We start from the raw sequence: 15,745 nt of genomic DNA, 5'->3' as shown, positions 1-15,745 counted from the left end.
AGGAGGTGTTTTCATTGACTCAGAAATGGCAGTAGGAATCAGCCTTTCTCTGAGACACCTCTGGGAACCTGTAGGTATGCTATTGAGAAACATTGATGTAGTTGATTTAAATTACAATTTAAGGAATTTGTTTTCCAGTTCACTATTTTTGGACTTTTCTGCATTTATTATATAAAATATAATTGCAGAATGTATAGGTAGAAATTTGTTTAAAATATATTAAGTAGCTTTTCTTAGCCACTCACATTTAATACATTATAGATCAAGAAAGATCACCAAAAGTGAAGATGTGTCGTTAGAAACCAAGGCTAAGATCATTTATACCCTCATATTCCCAGTTACTATGCATGGATGCAAAAGTTGGCCAGTGGAGAAGGCTGATAGAAAAAAAAAAAAAAAAGAGTGATTCATAGGAAATATGGAGTTAGAGGAGAGCTCTACGGATAATACCCTGGACCACCAGAAAGACAAACAAGAAAGTCCTAGAACAAATTAAACCCAAAACACCACTGGAAACAAAAATGACGAAACTGAAGCTGTCCTACTCTGGGCTCACCATGAAAAGGCAGGGATTTAAGGAAAAGACAGGGGAAAATAGAAAACATCAGGAAAAGAGGAAGACCAAATATGAGATGGATTGACTGCATAAAAGGAAGCCATAGGTGTGAATCTAAAGGAGCTGAGCAGGGCTGCTGAGGACAGGACATTGTGGACATCGCTCATTCATAGGGTCTCCAGGAGTCTGAGCCAACTGGATGGCACATTAACACACAGTCCAAGTTTCGTCCAAGTTCCAGAATAGGACTTGTCTCAGCATAGAGTGAGTGTTCAGTAAATGTTAAATAAGTGAATTATTACAAGCAGTAATCTAGTTCTGCCTGAGCATTTATAACGATTCATTACAAAATTATTCTTTTTGACTAGCTCTGATTGACAGACATAAATTAATATGGAAACAAAAAATACTTCTCTTCATGTTTTACCTATTTCTTGTTAGTTGTAGTCTTGGGTTATTCGGGTAAAATTTGGTTCTTCCTTAGGACTATCAAGTATTTAAAAAGTGCTGTTATCTCTTTCCTTTTTTTCTTTTTTTTTTAATCTTCACTTGAGAACATGCTTTTTGATTTTAAATAGAAGGGAAAAGAGGGGGAAAGAAGTAAGGGAGGGAAACATCGTTGTGAGAAAGAAATGTCAATCAGTTGCCTCTTGCATGTGCCCCAACTGGGAACCGGATCCGCAACCCGGGCATGTTCCCTAACCAGGGATCAAACCCACAGCCTTTCAGTTTACAGGACAACACTCCAACCAGCTGAGCCACACTGGCCAGGGCATTGGCCACCCCCTGCTCCTTGTCCTACCCACTGTCACCCACACATCTGAGGAGGGACCCAAAAAATGGAATTTCTGTATTAAAAATCGTGTATTTAATCTTATATATTTCAACCTAAGTCACCCTGAAAGTACTCTCCATTTGATACATGTCACCTATCAAGATGTTTTGTCCATTGTTCAAAATAGTATTTGAACTCATTGATTTTGTTGCGTTTTAGTGCTTCTGTCATTTTTTGTTTCACCTCTTCTACATCAGCAAAATGTTTCCCTTTGAGGACTTTTTACATCCAGGGGAAACAAAAGCTCAGGGCGGGGGGCGGGGGCGGGGCGGGGAAGATCAGGTGAGTAGGAAGGGTGGGATGCAGGGGTGATCCTGTTTTTGGTAAAAAAAACTGCTGAACACTCAGCAGGGTGTGGACAGGTGCGCTTGTAAATCACCCAGCATGAAATGGACAAACACGTTGAAAGAGTCTTCCAAAACAATTCACTGAAGCTGAGCGCAGCCTCTCACATGGATACCAGCTAGTGCACTGATACAGGTGGGTTCCTAGAATACTCACCTAGTGGGGAAGCCTATATTACAAGGGGCCCGCTCTCCAGAAGATATTTTCTGGGTTTTTTTGGGTCCCCCCTTTAACAATCTTTTTCTCCCTACTAAACAACTTCTGTTCTTTCAGCTGTCATGTATTCTAGCTTTTCAATCATCTTCATTACCTTCTTACTGACACATTTTTAGTTTATCAAGGTTACTCTTAAAATCTTGGCTTGACTAAAAAAGTCCATTTAGTTTTTTCCATAAAATAAGAGACACATTTTTCATTTTCACCAATAGCTGCATTGATTTGGATATTTTGAGTATGTCGACTGTCTCCCACGTGGTATAACATTGATTGTTCTCATTTAATACCTTGATTTGATCAGTATCAACTTCAACTGGTCTACCTGACCACAGAGCATATGTCCAGTGAGAAATCTCCAGCATGAAACTTCGCAAACCACCTGTGACACTTTTGATTAGCAATAGCATCTTCTCCATGCACTGTACAAATCTTTTTTGTGTGTTTCAGTTGCATTTTTACCTTTCTTGAAATAATAAAGCATATAGAAAATGTTGCTTATTTTCTTCCATCTTCAATATTAAAATGCTTACACAAAAAAATCACCAATTTTGATAATTTTTTTAAATGCACACTGACATGACAGCTGTCACAATACAATCTAACAAAATTGTTTCAAATAAAGTTAAAGACAAATAAGCACTACTAGAGCCATCTTACAGAAAAAACAAATGAACTTTTTGGCCAACCCAATATGATACTTCTACTGATACCTAGGACCTGCAGTATTTAATAGTAGGCAGACCAAAACATAGGGTATCTAGGATCTAGATTTAGGTCTGCGTGGTACCTAATATGTACCTAATTAGGTACCATTTAGGTACTTAATATGGACTAGAACCTCTCTTAAACAGGTGTTAATACTAGCAAAGCTATATAGGTTACTCTTAAACCACGTGGGTTTGAACTACAGAGGTTCACTTTTACATGAATTTTTTAAAAATAAATATGTACAGTACTGTAAATGTATTTCCTCTTATGATTTCCTTAATATTTTCTTTAGCTTACTTTGTAAGAAAATACTACATAATGCATGTAACATACAAAATATGTGTTAATTGATTGATTGTTACCAGTAAGGATTTCAGACAACAGCAGGCTATTAGCATTAAGTTTTGGGGGAGTCAAAAGTTATACGTGGATTTTTGACTGTGTAGGGGAAGCAGGGGTCGGGCTCCCTAACCCCTACATTGTTCAAAGGTCAGCTCTATTTCTTTAAACACCGTTCAGTAGTGCAGATTTTTTAGTTAAATGAATAGTCATTACTAATTGTTTGATCTTAGTTACATAACTACTGTTAACCTGTTTCTTAGTCTGTAAAGTACAAATAATAATAGTGCTTATAGCACAGAGTTTGGAAGATGGAGGTAATGCGTGCAAAGTGTTATTACAATTCCCGGTCAATGATATGCATTCTATAAATGCTAATTACCATTATTAGTTATTATCGTAATTAATCTGAGTACTAGAATTGAAATCAAAAGGTCTACCACATGAAAAAACCTTTTTTTACTGGATTTATTTATTCATTCATTCATCAAACAATTTACTAAATGCTTGTTATATACCAGGCACTGTGATGGGTAGGCCTTATATTTCTTATCCATAAAAATAGGGGCCAATAATAAGTAACAATTTTATCTCCATGGTATTATTATCAGGATTAAATGAGTGTTTTTATATGTACCTGAGTTGTATTATAATTGTTTGCTAACTAGATTGATTTCCCAAAGAAGAAGGCATTATGTTATAGTCATTCTGTTGTTTCCCAGTACTGCAGCAAGAACAATGGATCATGCAAATCATCATGGGATAAATTACAGGTTTAGAAACATGTACAAATTGGACACTTTTCAACATAACCATGCTGAATAATCAAACTTAATGAAATGCTTTTCAGATTGTAAAGGGATGTATAAACCTAAGATCATTAACTTCATAGTCATGGAAATAGACAATGTGGTGGTTTTCAGACTCTGTTTCAGAGAGGCCAGTATTCCAGAGATGCTTCAAGAATGGCTGTAGTAAGACACACACACACAAAGGGGAGGTAGATATTCCAAACCGTCTCCCAGTACAGTTCAATTAGAACAACCCCATTTATTTTACTTATTTTGCTACTATAAAACAGGTTTGAAAATAAGTGTTCATTTTGTGCATGTTTCTAAGCCATTGTACTTTATCCTGGGACGATCCTTTGTCTTTTGTGATACTGACTCTTCCCTTCTCCATTTGACAGACAGATGTACTGGTCCTGAGCTGTGATCTAATAACAGACGTTGCCTTACACGAGGTTGTGGACCTGTTCAGAGCTCATGATGCATCCCTCGCCATGTTAATGAGAAAAGGTCAAGATGGCTTAGAAGCAGTTCCAGGTCAAAAGGGGAAAAAAAAAGCAGGTAAGGAAACAGCAATTTGATTCGTTTGGATTTTTATAATTATTATTGTCATTCACACTTTCTCTTATGAAACATTTATTGAAAGCTGATGGCAGTGCAGGCACTGCTAGCGGTGGATGACATGAAGTCCAATACGACACAGTTGCTGACTTGAAGAGGTTTATAACTATTGATTAGATTCTGCAAGGTCCAAGAGGCTTTTGTATGCAGAGCAGAGTACTCAAAACTGCATTGTATTTAAGGCTCAAAGACATGTATTCCTAAGAAACAAAAAATTTAATTTAAAATTGAATTTTTTTAAATAGTTAAAGCCTGATTGCAAATTTAATTAGATACCTTTAATGGTTAAAATTACTATTACAAATTGGTATGGTTGATTCTTTTGAATGGTCTAAATAAACAAGATAGTCATTGGCCATACTTTGTCTTCTTAGTACAACATACTTATATTTATATTTCCCTAAGATTATAGTAGTAAGTTAATCTTTTTTTTAATCCTCAGAGAGTAATAGTAATCCTAACAGACTGAAAAGAAGTGGAATAATATTCTAGACTATTCATAGAATTTGAGTTGTTGACAAGTTATTGATTTTATTAAAGCATAGTGTCTGATTGCTTTTCCCAGAATATTTCAAACCTGAGCCACTGATTCTGTGACTGGGTTACTTTTAAAAACTGGCCAAAAATCTTTGTCAGATCCCACTTTTTGTGTATATAGGTTTTAGTTTTCCCTGGATTGATATGTTTTTACCCTGGAGTTTTTCCCTGGAATGATGAGTTTAGATTTTGTTTAACCAGCATTATGTAACCCATTGTCCTGTCATTAGTACATATTGATATAGTCTCTTACAATCACTAGAAGCTATGTATGGCGAATTATTACCCTACTATTAATAGAGCCACCTAGAGCTTTCATTTCTAGGATTTGAGTAATTAGTCTGTATTTTTAGCTCTCTCCTTTAGAGCATTTTGTTAACTTCCTATTTTGGAAGCATTACAACATTCCTATTACAGCATTAAAACTTCTTTCTAGTCGCTTTTTGTGATCACTGGTGCAGATTAATTGTTGGTTCCTCTTTTTACCTTATTATTATGTATAATCCTCATGTCAGTCATTCTTTTTGTTCTTGATATATTTTCTACTTTTGCAAAGTCTGGCTTGCGTACTCATAATTCCCTGTATTCAGCCTTTTGGACTTAGATAGAAACAACTGTATATCCAGACTTTATCAACAGATTTTAGAAATATAAATTTTTATGTACTTCTCTATTTATAATAATTTAAAAATCAAATACCCTGCTATAGTTACTCTTATTGGTATTAGAATATTTTAGAACATTTCACGTTAGCTTTTTTCTCTTAAGTATTATTATAAATGCATAGATTCTTACAATTTTGTTTTACATGAACTGTAACTAATATCTGTCTGCCCATCCATTTAAAAATGCTTTGATCCTTAAGTTTTCACAGTTTGGCCAGTGGAAGTTCCTTTAAGCTGGTTTTTCTATGCTGTTTGAAAAAGTGTGATGTAGCCCTGGCTGGAATGGCTCAGTGGGCTGAGCACCAGCCTGGGAGCTGGAAGGTTGCAGGTTCTATTCCTCCTGGTCAGGGCACACACCTGGATGCTGGCCGGGTCTCCAGATGGGGGCATGCCAGAGGCTCATCGATCGATGTTTCTCTCCCTCTCTTTCTCCCTCCCTTCCCATCTTTCTAAAAATAAACAAACAAAATATTTGAAAATAAAAAATGTGATGTATATATTGGTAACTTGCTTTTTAGCTGGAATGTGAACATGTAAGTCAGGGAAGCAGGAAATGAAAGCAGAGAGGAAAGAGGAATCATACTAAAGAGTTTGAACTTCATCCCCCAAACAGTGAAGAGTGATTGAGGAATTGTACACAAGAGAATATCATAATTAGATTTGTGTTTAAAAAGATTTTCTTAGCCCTAACCGGTGTGGCTTAGTTGGTTGGTCGTCATCCCGCAAGGTGAGAGGTTGCCAGTTAGATTCCCTGGCGCACATGCCTGGGTTGTGGGTTCAGTCCCTGGTTGGGGCACATGTGAGAGGCAACTGATCAATATTTCTCTCCTTCTCTGTCTCCCTCCCTTCCCCTTTCTAAAAATAAATAAATAAATAAATAAATAAATAAATAAATAAATATTTCTTAAAAAAGCCTTTTCATTCTTAATATGAAATTTTGAACTTCTCATTTTCTGTATTTTATTATATTTAAAGACAGGCTCGCCTAAATATCTGAGTTTTGAATTCCCCCCATGGATACTATGCATTTTAGTGATAAGCATTTTTTAAAAGAATCCTAAGTTTTTCAGACTGTGTATTTGGTCTGCTTCTTGGCTGCTACTGTGTGCCACAATAGCCAGCAGTCCCCTCTTTCCCATATTTTATTTAATAGCCTAGATCCCCTAGGTCCAAGTTTTTCGAATCACGGTTCACTGACTTACAGGGGAATGGTTATAGCTTGATGTTTCAGGAGCATCTCTCTCCCCCTTGCCACTTTCTCGTCAGCAGGTTTGTAGGAGATGTAAATACTGAGGAAGACAGCATCAGAATCATGTTTGGATTGTTTGGACTATTTCTTTCCTGCTGCAGGCCATTACACATGTTATTTGCCTGGAATGCTCAATCCCCTCTTCTCCCACAATACATGCACTCTGAATCCGGTTTATCCTTCTGTTTATTCTCTGAGAGAGGCCTTCCTTTATCCTCTAATGTGAAATTATATCCTCTTTTTTGACTACATATGAGAACCCTGCCATCTTGTTTACTCTCTCCTCTGCTGGACTGTAAGCTCTGGCAGCATCATATCTGTTTGGTTCATTTTCATCCCCAGCATCTGGCCCAGTTATGGCACATGGTGCGCAGTCAGTAGATATAATTGAATGGTTAAGGGGTCTGCCTATGTGAGTCTGAGCTGTAGTTTGATTCATGCATGGGTGTTATGAGAGCATGAATTTATAATGATTTTTTAGACTGATACTACATTGTCTATAAGTTATATTTAGAAATGTTTTCAAGATTTTTAATTAAACACCTGTTGCTATAGTTGCTATAGCATGGCTGCTAAGAACACAGGTCCTAGAGTTCAGATTGTGTAGGTTTCAGTGCCCCAAAACTGTATGATATTGGTCACATTATCTAACCATACTTCATTTTCTTTAGCTGTAAAGTGCAACCGAATCCTTCCAGGATTTTTTTTTTTTTTTTTTTTTTTTTTGGTGAGAAATAAGATGTTTGTAAAGCATTCTGTTTACTCCTTGAAACACTTAATAAATTGTAATTACTATTCCCACTATCATTATCAGTTTCATATATATTTTATGTGAGAACAAAAATAGTCCTGTGGGAAGTAATTTGGTCCTGTAGCCTAACAAATCACATTTATTTACTTATTTGTTTGTTTTCTAAATTGAATTTAATTTTTTTTTTGGAGAGAAGGGAAGGGAGGGAGAAGGAAAGGGAGAGAAACATCAATTTGTGAGAGATACATCGATTGGTTGTCTCACAGACCACCAACTGGGGACCTGACCAGGCATGTGCCCTGAATGGGAATCGTACCGATGACCTTTCAGTTCTCAGGCTGGCACTCAGTCCACTGAGCCACACCAGCCAGGGCTATGTTGTTTTTAAAGGGAATTTTTTAATGTTTTATGTAAAATGGCAATCCTTTAAAGACCACAAAGTATCAAAATGTTTTTATTTACATAATAGCTTTTAAGTCTGTAGGGAAACTAATAGTGGCAGCCTGAAAGGCCTAGACAGTCCTCTTTGGAAGGACTACATGTATCTTTTACTAGTGATTAAAAAAAAGCTATTTTAGGTATCAACTTCTCAGAGAAAAATTGGATGACTTAGAGGTGTAAGAGGGACCCAGAAACGCAGCTAAGCTGTGCAGGGAAATGGGGTATATGGCAGGTCCTATTTACTGATTTTTGCAGCAATGGGTACCATAACTGAAATATAAAATCTGCCACTTGTCAGTGTTTAGCCATTATTCCACCATTGCTTAATATTATTTATTAAGCAAATGAGTCAAGAGATCAATTTAACACAGTTACTGGGTATGTGTTATGCCAAACACAGGAAAAAAAAATTCCTACCCTAAAGGGTAGACAGACAAATGTTCATTATACCCCTCCCTAGTCATAGGGCATTTTGAGAAATCTCCTATGTTCAGTCTTTTAAAAATCCTCATCCAAAGTTACGTTTATTGATTTTGGGGGGTGGGGAGTGAATAAAGAGAGAGAGAAAAACATCAATGTGAGAGAGAAACATCAAGGGGTTGCGTCCCACGTGTGCTCTAACTGAGGTGAACTCACAACGTTTTGGTGTATGGGATGACGTTCCAAACAACTGAGCCACCTGGCCAGGACCTCATATATGTAATTTTTGCAGTCACAAAAATCAAACAGTAAAAATAATATGTATAAAAATGAATATCAGTGATACCATAATACATATGTCTTAAACTTGCAGTGATGTGTAAAAATCATTAATTTCCATTTACCATCTCTTGCTTGTTAGAAACTTCTAGATTTCCTTTTTTCCTAAATTTTGATGAGAATATAGTGTATTTATTTTGCTTTATTCCAGATATTGTTTATTAAGGGGCTTATCTTTTTGGTATGTTCCTCTGCGCAAATATTTTACACTATTATGATTTTATGACACAAATTATTGACTGTTATCTCTGCAGTAGCACTGTGTCTCTTGGGATATTTGAAATGGAAAAATTCTAGAAAAATTATTTAACCCAGTTTACTGTAGTAATATTTCTCAAATTCCGCTCCAGTTTCAGAGTTATATACTCTTGATCCAGACTAGAATCAGTATATATTAGTGTGCTTCTGAACCACACAGGTGGGGAGGCTGCATAGCACAGTGGCTTGGTAAGAACTCTGGAGCCAGACTGAATCACGCACGTGAAAGCTGTCAGTTGACTGTCACCTCTCAATCAACGTAGTTCACTCTGCACTCAGAACTGCATTGGTACGCAGTTCTGAGCCTATGTTTCTTTTGCTTCAGCTTCCTTCATTTTTCTCTGCGCTGTACTGCACACAAACAAACCAACAAACAAAATAACTTCTACTCCCGCTTGGGCTTCTGCTTGATCAATTTTTCTCTTCTCAATTCCCACTCCTTCCCCTACCCTTTTTTTCTCATTACGTCCCACAGAAGTGACCTGAAATTCCTACATATTCAAAACTGAAATTCTCATAATTGAGGAAACAGTATACAGAAATAAGTCCAAATGTCCCTAGAACCCATCAATCACAATGTGATAAGTACCATGCATGTACAAAATACAGGGAACAATTTAATGTCTCAGTTATAGGAAAAATATTTTAAAACACGATATTTGCAAAGAAGGAGGTTAGCAGTTTACTTATGTGCAAACAGGCTAGTGGGTTTGAAATCAGATCCTTGACCTACAAATGCATTACATTTTGATATAGTCATTGCATTTAGGACATAATATATGTAAAATCTATGCTAAGCCCTATATGGAAACAGAGATAATCAAGGTTTGCTCTCAAGCTAAAATCCAGTGAATGGAGCAAGATAGTTTTGTTATTTACCAAGTTTTTATATCCATTTATGGCCTAAGAGCATGTTGTAGAAAGTTGCTCAAGATTACTTTAGTGGTAAGTAGTAGAGACAGAATTTCAACCCATGACTTCTGACTCCGTAGCGTGAGCTTCCTTTTTTTAAATTTGGTTTTCATTTTTATCAACACTTTATATGCCTGTACTTTAAAGAGTGATATAATAATCCAAGACTCTTTCACAAGGCTGAAATCAGGGTGTCATCCAGAGCTGAGGTCTCATCTGAAGGCTCCACAAGGAAAGGATTTCTGCTAAGCTTCCTTGTTTATTGGCAAAATTTCAGTTCCGCAAGGACAGCTGGCCCAAGAATCTCAGTTTCTAGCCAGCTGTTAGCCAGAAGCTGCCCTCATTTTTTTAAAAATCACTACAGCCTCTCTCCACGTAGCAACTTGCTTTACCAAAGCCAGCAAGGGAGAGAACCTTCTAGCAAGACAGCAGTTACAAACTTCTGTGACCTAATGATGAAAGTAACATCTCATCAATTTTGCCATATTCCTTTGATTAGAAACAAGTCACTAGGCCTGCCCATACTCAAGGGGAGAGGATTCAGAAAGGTGTGACTATCAGGAGGCAATTATTCTTAGAGCTTACTCACCATAGCTGGACGCAATAAGATGTTGAGAATAAGATGTTTACATCATCGGCTGTGACAGCTGAGCTTGTCTTTCCATCTAGTCTCTACCAGACAGGAGGCTATAGCCTCGGCTTGTTCACATGGTGGCGGCGGCAGGTTATGACAGTACAAGAAGAAACTACAGGGTCTTTTGAAGCCTAAACTCAGAACTCACTCTGTCACTTCTTCTGCACTCTTTAGTCAAAGCTCATTGCTAGGCCAGCCTAGATCTAGACATGAAGGATGGGCAACTAAAGCTAACCGCTTTTTTCTTTTTTTCCTGTGAGCAGTTTTTCTTTTTCTTCAAAAATTTTTGTGGTAAAATCTACATAACATAAAATTTACCATCATTATTTAAGTGTACAGTTCAGTGATACTAATTGCATTTATAATGTTGTGCAACAATCACTACTATCCATCTTCATAACTTTTTCCATCTTGTAAAGCTGAATACCCATTAAACAATAACTTCCTCTTTTCCCCTCCTTTGCAGCCTCTCTATCTATTAAGCAATAATTCACCATTTTTTCCTCCCTCCCATTTTACTTTCTGTCTGTATGATTTCGACTACTTTATGTACAGTATTTGTGGGTTTTTTGTCACTGGTTTATTTCACTTAGTATGATGTCCTCAAAGTTCATTCGTGTTGTAGCGTATTGCAGAATGTCCTTCCTTTTTAAGGCTGAATAGTATTGTTTGTGTGTACTACACTTTGCTAATCCATTAGTGCATCGATGTACACTTGGGTTGCCTCCACATTTTGGCTATTGTGAATAATTCTGCTATGAGCATGGGTATACAAATACCTCTTCAAAACCCTGCTTTCATTTCTTTTGGGTATGCTTTCATTCAGCGTACCCAAAAGTGGTGTTGCTAAATCATATGGTTAATTTTATTTTTAATTTTTTGAGACACCACCATACTATTTTCCATGGTGGGTATACCATTTTACATTCTAGAACTTACCTGAAGGGAAGAGCTGCAACAAATTTGTTATCCTTTTAAATCTGCTACATACACTAATAGTTTTGATTTGCTCATAGTTTGTTTGGAATCCTTATATTCATATAATAACGTGAAAATGCCTGTCATTTTCCTTTCTCATACTATGTTTTTCTAGTTTGGGCATGAGGATCATGCTGGTCTCAAAATGAGATGGAATTCCCACTCCAAACATAATGCCTGTCACAGGGGAGATGCACAAATATATTTATTAGTTGAATGAATGAATGTATAGGTAAATGACTATTAAGGAAACAGAAGGGTGAAAGAAGTAGAAAAAAGTATTAATAGTTGAATATGACAGAATTTAAAAAAAATAGAACTTCATAGTTTTAACTGCTTTCTTAACAGTATTTGTGTGGTCTTTCTTTATAGGATGAACATTATAATGTTATTTGCTCTTCTCTCAAAGTGGAATTCTCTTTGTTAAAGGAAAACAGAAACCTTTCCAAGTCCCTATAATGTGTATCATATTCTGAGGTACCAGTTACTATGGTAGCTACAAAGAAGCAAATACAAGAAGTAGGACCTGAGAGTGAGGGGAATGTGACTGAAGTGCACCGTAACTAAAAAATTGACTTGTTGAAAATTGTTGCTCCCAGGACATTCAGTAATTCAAGGTTTTTGTGGGCCTGAGGACTTGGACAGGGTAAGCACTACTAATCATATCCAAAAATAACATCTCTGTTTCTTTTTAAAATATTGGCTCATAATCAGACCTTTGCAGACTTGATGTTCTCAAGTTTCCATGTAATGGATGAATGACTTGATATATGTCAAAGCTGCTGTATGGCGTTTGAAATTCTCTGCCCTTTTTAGCTTTGAAAATCTCTGTAAAACTTACCTTCAAATTGGCATATTTACCCTTCCTTATTTGGAGTTTACCAATCTTATATATTGAAAAAAAATAACATAACTTTTTATGATAGTTTCTCCCTATTCAGATTCAGACACTGTGTATAATATGATGACCAGAAACCATCCAAAGAAATGAATGCTTTAGCCCCTGAGCTAAACACGTTATACACTTCAGTAATACATTTGGTTCTAGGTATAAGAGGCCTGAAGCTGACAGGGAAGCCACATTCAATTACATGGAAGTCATTGACTGTCAATAGGAGACATTCATCCTTAAGAGATAATATTTTTCCTCAAGTGCAACTTTCACTTTCCCTTTTCCAAGAGGTATTAAATCATTGCTTTTTTTGATTTTTGTGAGAATCAAGTAAGAGCATTATTAATTTATTTAGTCCTTATAACAAGCCTATGATTATCCCCATTTTACAGATGAAACTGAGGAACAGAAAGATTTGGTGTCTTGCTTACAGAGATACATCTAGTAAATGGTATTCATACCCAAGTGGTCTGGCTTCAAAGGCTCTCTTCTTAATTATGCATGCTATGCTGCCTCTATGTGAAAATGCTTTCGTTAGCTATAGATAGATACTATACAAATATTAGCATATTTTGTTAAGTGGACAAAAACGGTTGCCTTGAAGAGCTTATAATATGGTTGGGCTGAAGAAATATAACACAGAAAAGAGCAATAATAGAGCAGCTTATAAAATCCCCATCTATGAGATAACTGTAGATTTCGTAAATATGTACCTTATTTTCTTTGAATGTTCCTATAAACAGCATAAAATTTCGTGCATAGCAGACATATAGTTAATGTTGGTTGAATGTAGATGTCCTTAAATAATGTTATTCCCATTTTCACAGTGAGCAGAACTAGGTGATTATTTGCAAAGAAAGAGTTTCTTTTACTTTCTTATCTGTCTTTTTTTTAATAAAACAAAAGATTTTATTTAATTTTAGAGAGAGAGGAAGGGAGGGAGAAAGAGGAGAGAAGCATCAATGTGCAAGAGAAACATCTACTGGTTGCATCTCTCATGCCCCCAGTGTGGGGCCTGGCCCTCAAACCAGGCGTGTGCCCTAACATGGAATCAAACCCGTAACCTTTTGGTTCGCAGGACGGCACCCAACCCACTGAGCCACACCAGTCAGAGCTGTACTTTCTGTGTCATACATTGGGCCTGTGATACATCTACTTATTTGGTTAAGCAATATCTTGACTCCCCCTCTTTTTTTTAACTTTTTATGTTTTATAAATAAAAATTACATATATTTAAGATGTACAAGGTGATATTTTGGTATATGTAGACATTGTGAAGTGAGTACCACAGTCAGACTAATTAATGTATCCATCACCTCCTTAACTTTTTATTTTTTAAATAATTTAAAATTTATAAAATGGTTACAGGAATAGAATAAAGAACTTAAATATCTTTCACCCAGATTCCCCAAATGTTAATACTTGTTTTATCATTCTCTCTCTTATAATATATACTCAATATATATCATACACATACATATTTTATACATAATTATTATTTTTCAAAGCTATTTGAGAATAAGATGTAGGCATCATTCCCTTTGCCTTGAAAAACACAAACCTAGGACTTTGGGCCAAGATGGAGGCATAGGTAGATATAATTTGCCTCCTTGCACAACCAAAAGAAGGACAACAACAAATTTAAAAACAAAAAATAACAAGAATTGTCAGAAAATCAAACTGTATGGAAGTCCAATAACCAAAGAACTAAAGAAGAAACATTCATCCAGACCGGTAGGAGGGACGGAGATGGGCAGTTGGGGTGGAGAGGTCACACAGCAAGGAGATGGCTGGTGGGCCAGGCGTGCAAGGCGTGCAAGGCGGGGGCTGGCGGTCCAGGCAGTCCCATATTCACATGCAGATAAACCGGGAGCAACAGCTGGGGAGCGATACAGACCACACAACCCAGGGTTCCAGTGTGGGAAAAGAAAGCCTCAAAACTTCTAGCTGTAAACACCTGTGGGGGTTGCAGGAGCAGGAAGAACTCCCCAACCTCACAGACAGTCCATTGAAGGGACCCACAGAGTCCTACAACCTGTACACAAACCCACCTAGCTGGGAGTCAGCACCCTTCTAGGCCCACTTGTGGGTAACGGGGGAAGTGACTGAAAGCGAGCGAGAGCCAAGCAAGGGGCATTGTTCCCTCTCGGACCTCTCCCCAACACAGAGCGCCACAGCACAGTGACCTAGGTTGCCCTGCCCTGGTGAATAAGTAAGGCTCCGCCCCTTCCAACATAACAGGGATGCTGAAACAAATGAAAGAACAGATCAAAGCTTCAAAAATAGAACTAAGCAATGAACAGATAACTATATATCAGGTGTACAGTTCAAAACACTGGTAATCAGGATGCTCACAGAATTGGTTGAGTATGGTTGCAAAATGGAGGAAAAGGTGAAGACTATGCAAAGTGAAATAAAAATGTACATGGAACCAACAATAAAGGGAAGGGACTCAAACAAACGATTGGGAGCAGAAGAGAGAGATAAACATTCAACGAGAACAGAATGAAGAAACAAGAATTCAAAGAAATGAGGAGGGGCTTAGGAACCTCAGGGACAACTTTAAATATTCCAACATTCGAATCATAGGAGTGCCAGAAGGAGATGAGGAAGAGGAAGAAATTGAAAACTTATTTGAGAAAATAATGAAGGAGAACTTCCCCAGTCTGGCGAAGGAAATAGACTTCCAGGAGCTCCAGGAAGCTCAGAGTCCCAAAGAAGTTGGACCCAAGGAAGCACACACCAAGGCACATCATAATTAGATTACCCAAGTTTAAAGATTAGGATATGATATTAAAAGCAGCAAGAGAAAAGGAGACAGTTACCTTGCAGGCAAGAAGGGGCAGGCAAGAAATATTCAAAGTCATGAAAGACAAGGACCTACATTCAAGATTACTCTATCCAGCAAAGCTATCATTTAGAATGGAAGGGCAGATAAAGTGCTTCCCAGATAAGACAAAGTTAAAGGAGTTCATCATCACCAGGCTCTTATATGAAATGTTAACGGGATTTATCTAAGAAAAAAATGAAGATAAAAAACTATGAACAGGAAAATGACAACAAACTCACAGCTATCAACAACTGAACCTAAAAGAAACAACAACAACTAAGCAAACAACTTGAACAGGAACAAAATCACAGAAATAGAGATCAAAGGGGAGAGGGAGGAGGGAGAATGGGGGAAAAGGTACAGGGAATAAGAAGTATAAATAGTTGATACAAAATAGACAGGGGGAGGTTAAGAATAGTATAAGAAATGGA

General features: G+C 37.0%; 1 protein-coding gene across 1 annotated transcript in view; it reads left to right on the top strand.

Annotated features, from left to right (window-relative positions):
* EIF2B3 (eukaryotic translation initiation factor 2B subunit gamma) overlaps positions 1-15,745 on the top strand; it is a 104,855-nt gene that overhangs the window by 31,439 nt on the left and 57,671 nt on the right. The window contains exon 4 of the mRNA XM_054572128.1: positions 4,189-4,348. Within this exon, the coding sequence (XP_054428103.1) occupies positions 4,189-4,348 (160 nt within the window). The remainder of the gene's footprint in view (positions 1-4,188; positions 4,349-15,745) is intronic.

This window comes from Pteronotus mesoamericanus, unplaced genomic scaffold, assembly GCF_021234165.1.
Source record: "Pteronotus mesoamericanus isolate MK-2021 breed Mesoamerican mustached bat unplaced genomic scaffold, CSHL_Meso_final contig_221, whole genome shotgun sequence".
NCBI classification, from domain to species: Eukaryota; Metazoa; Chordata; class Mammalia; order Chiroptera; family Mormoopidae; genus Pteronotus; species Pteronotus mesoamericanus.
Note: the sequence above shows the minus strand (reverse complement) of the source record. Positions and strands in the feature narration are given on the sequence as shown.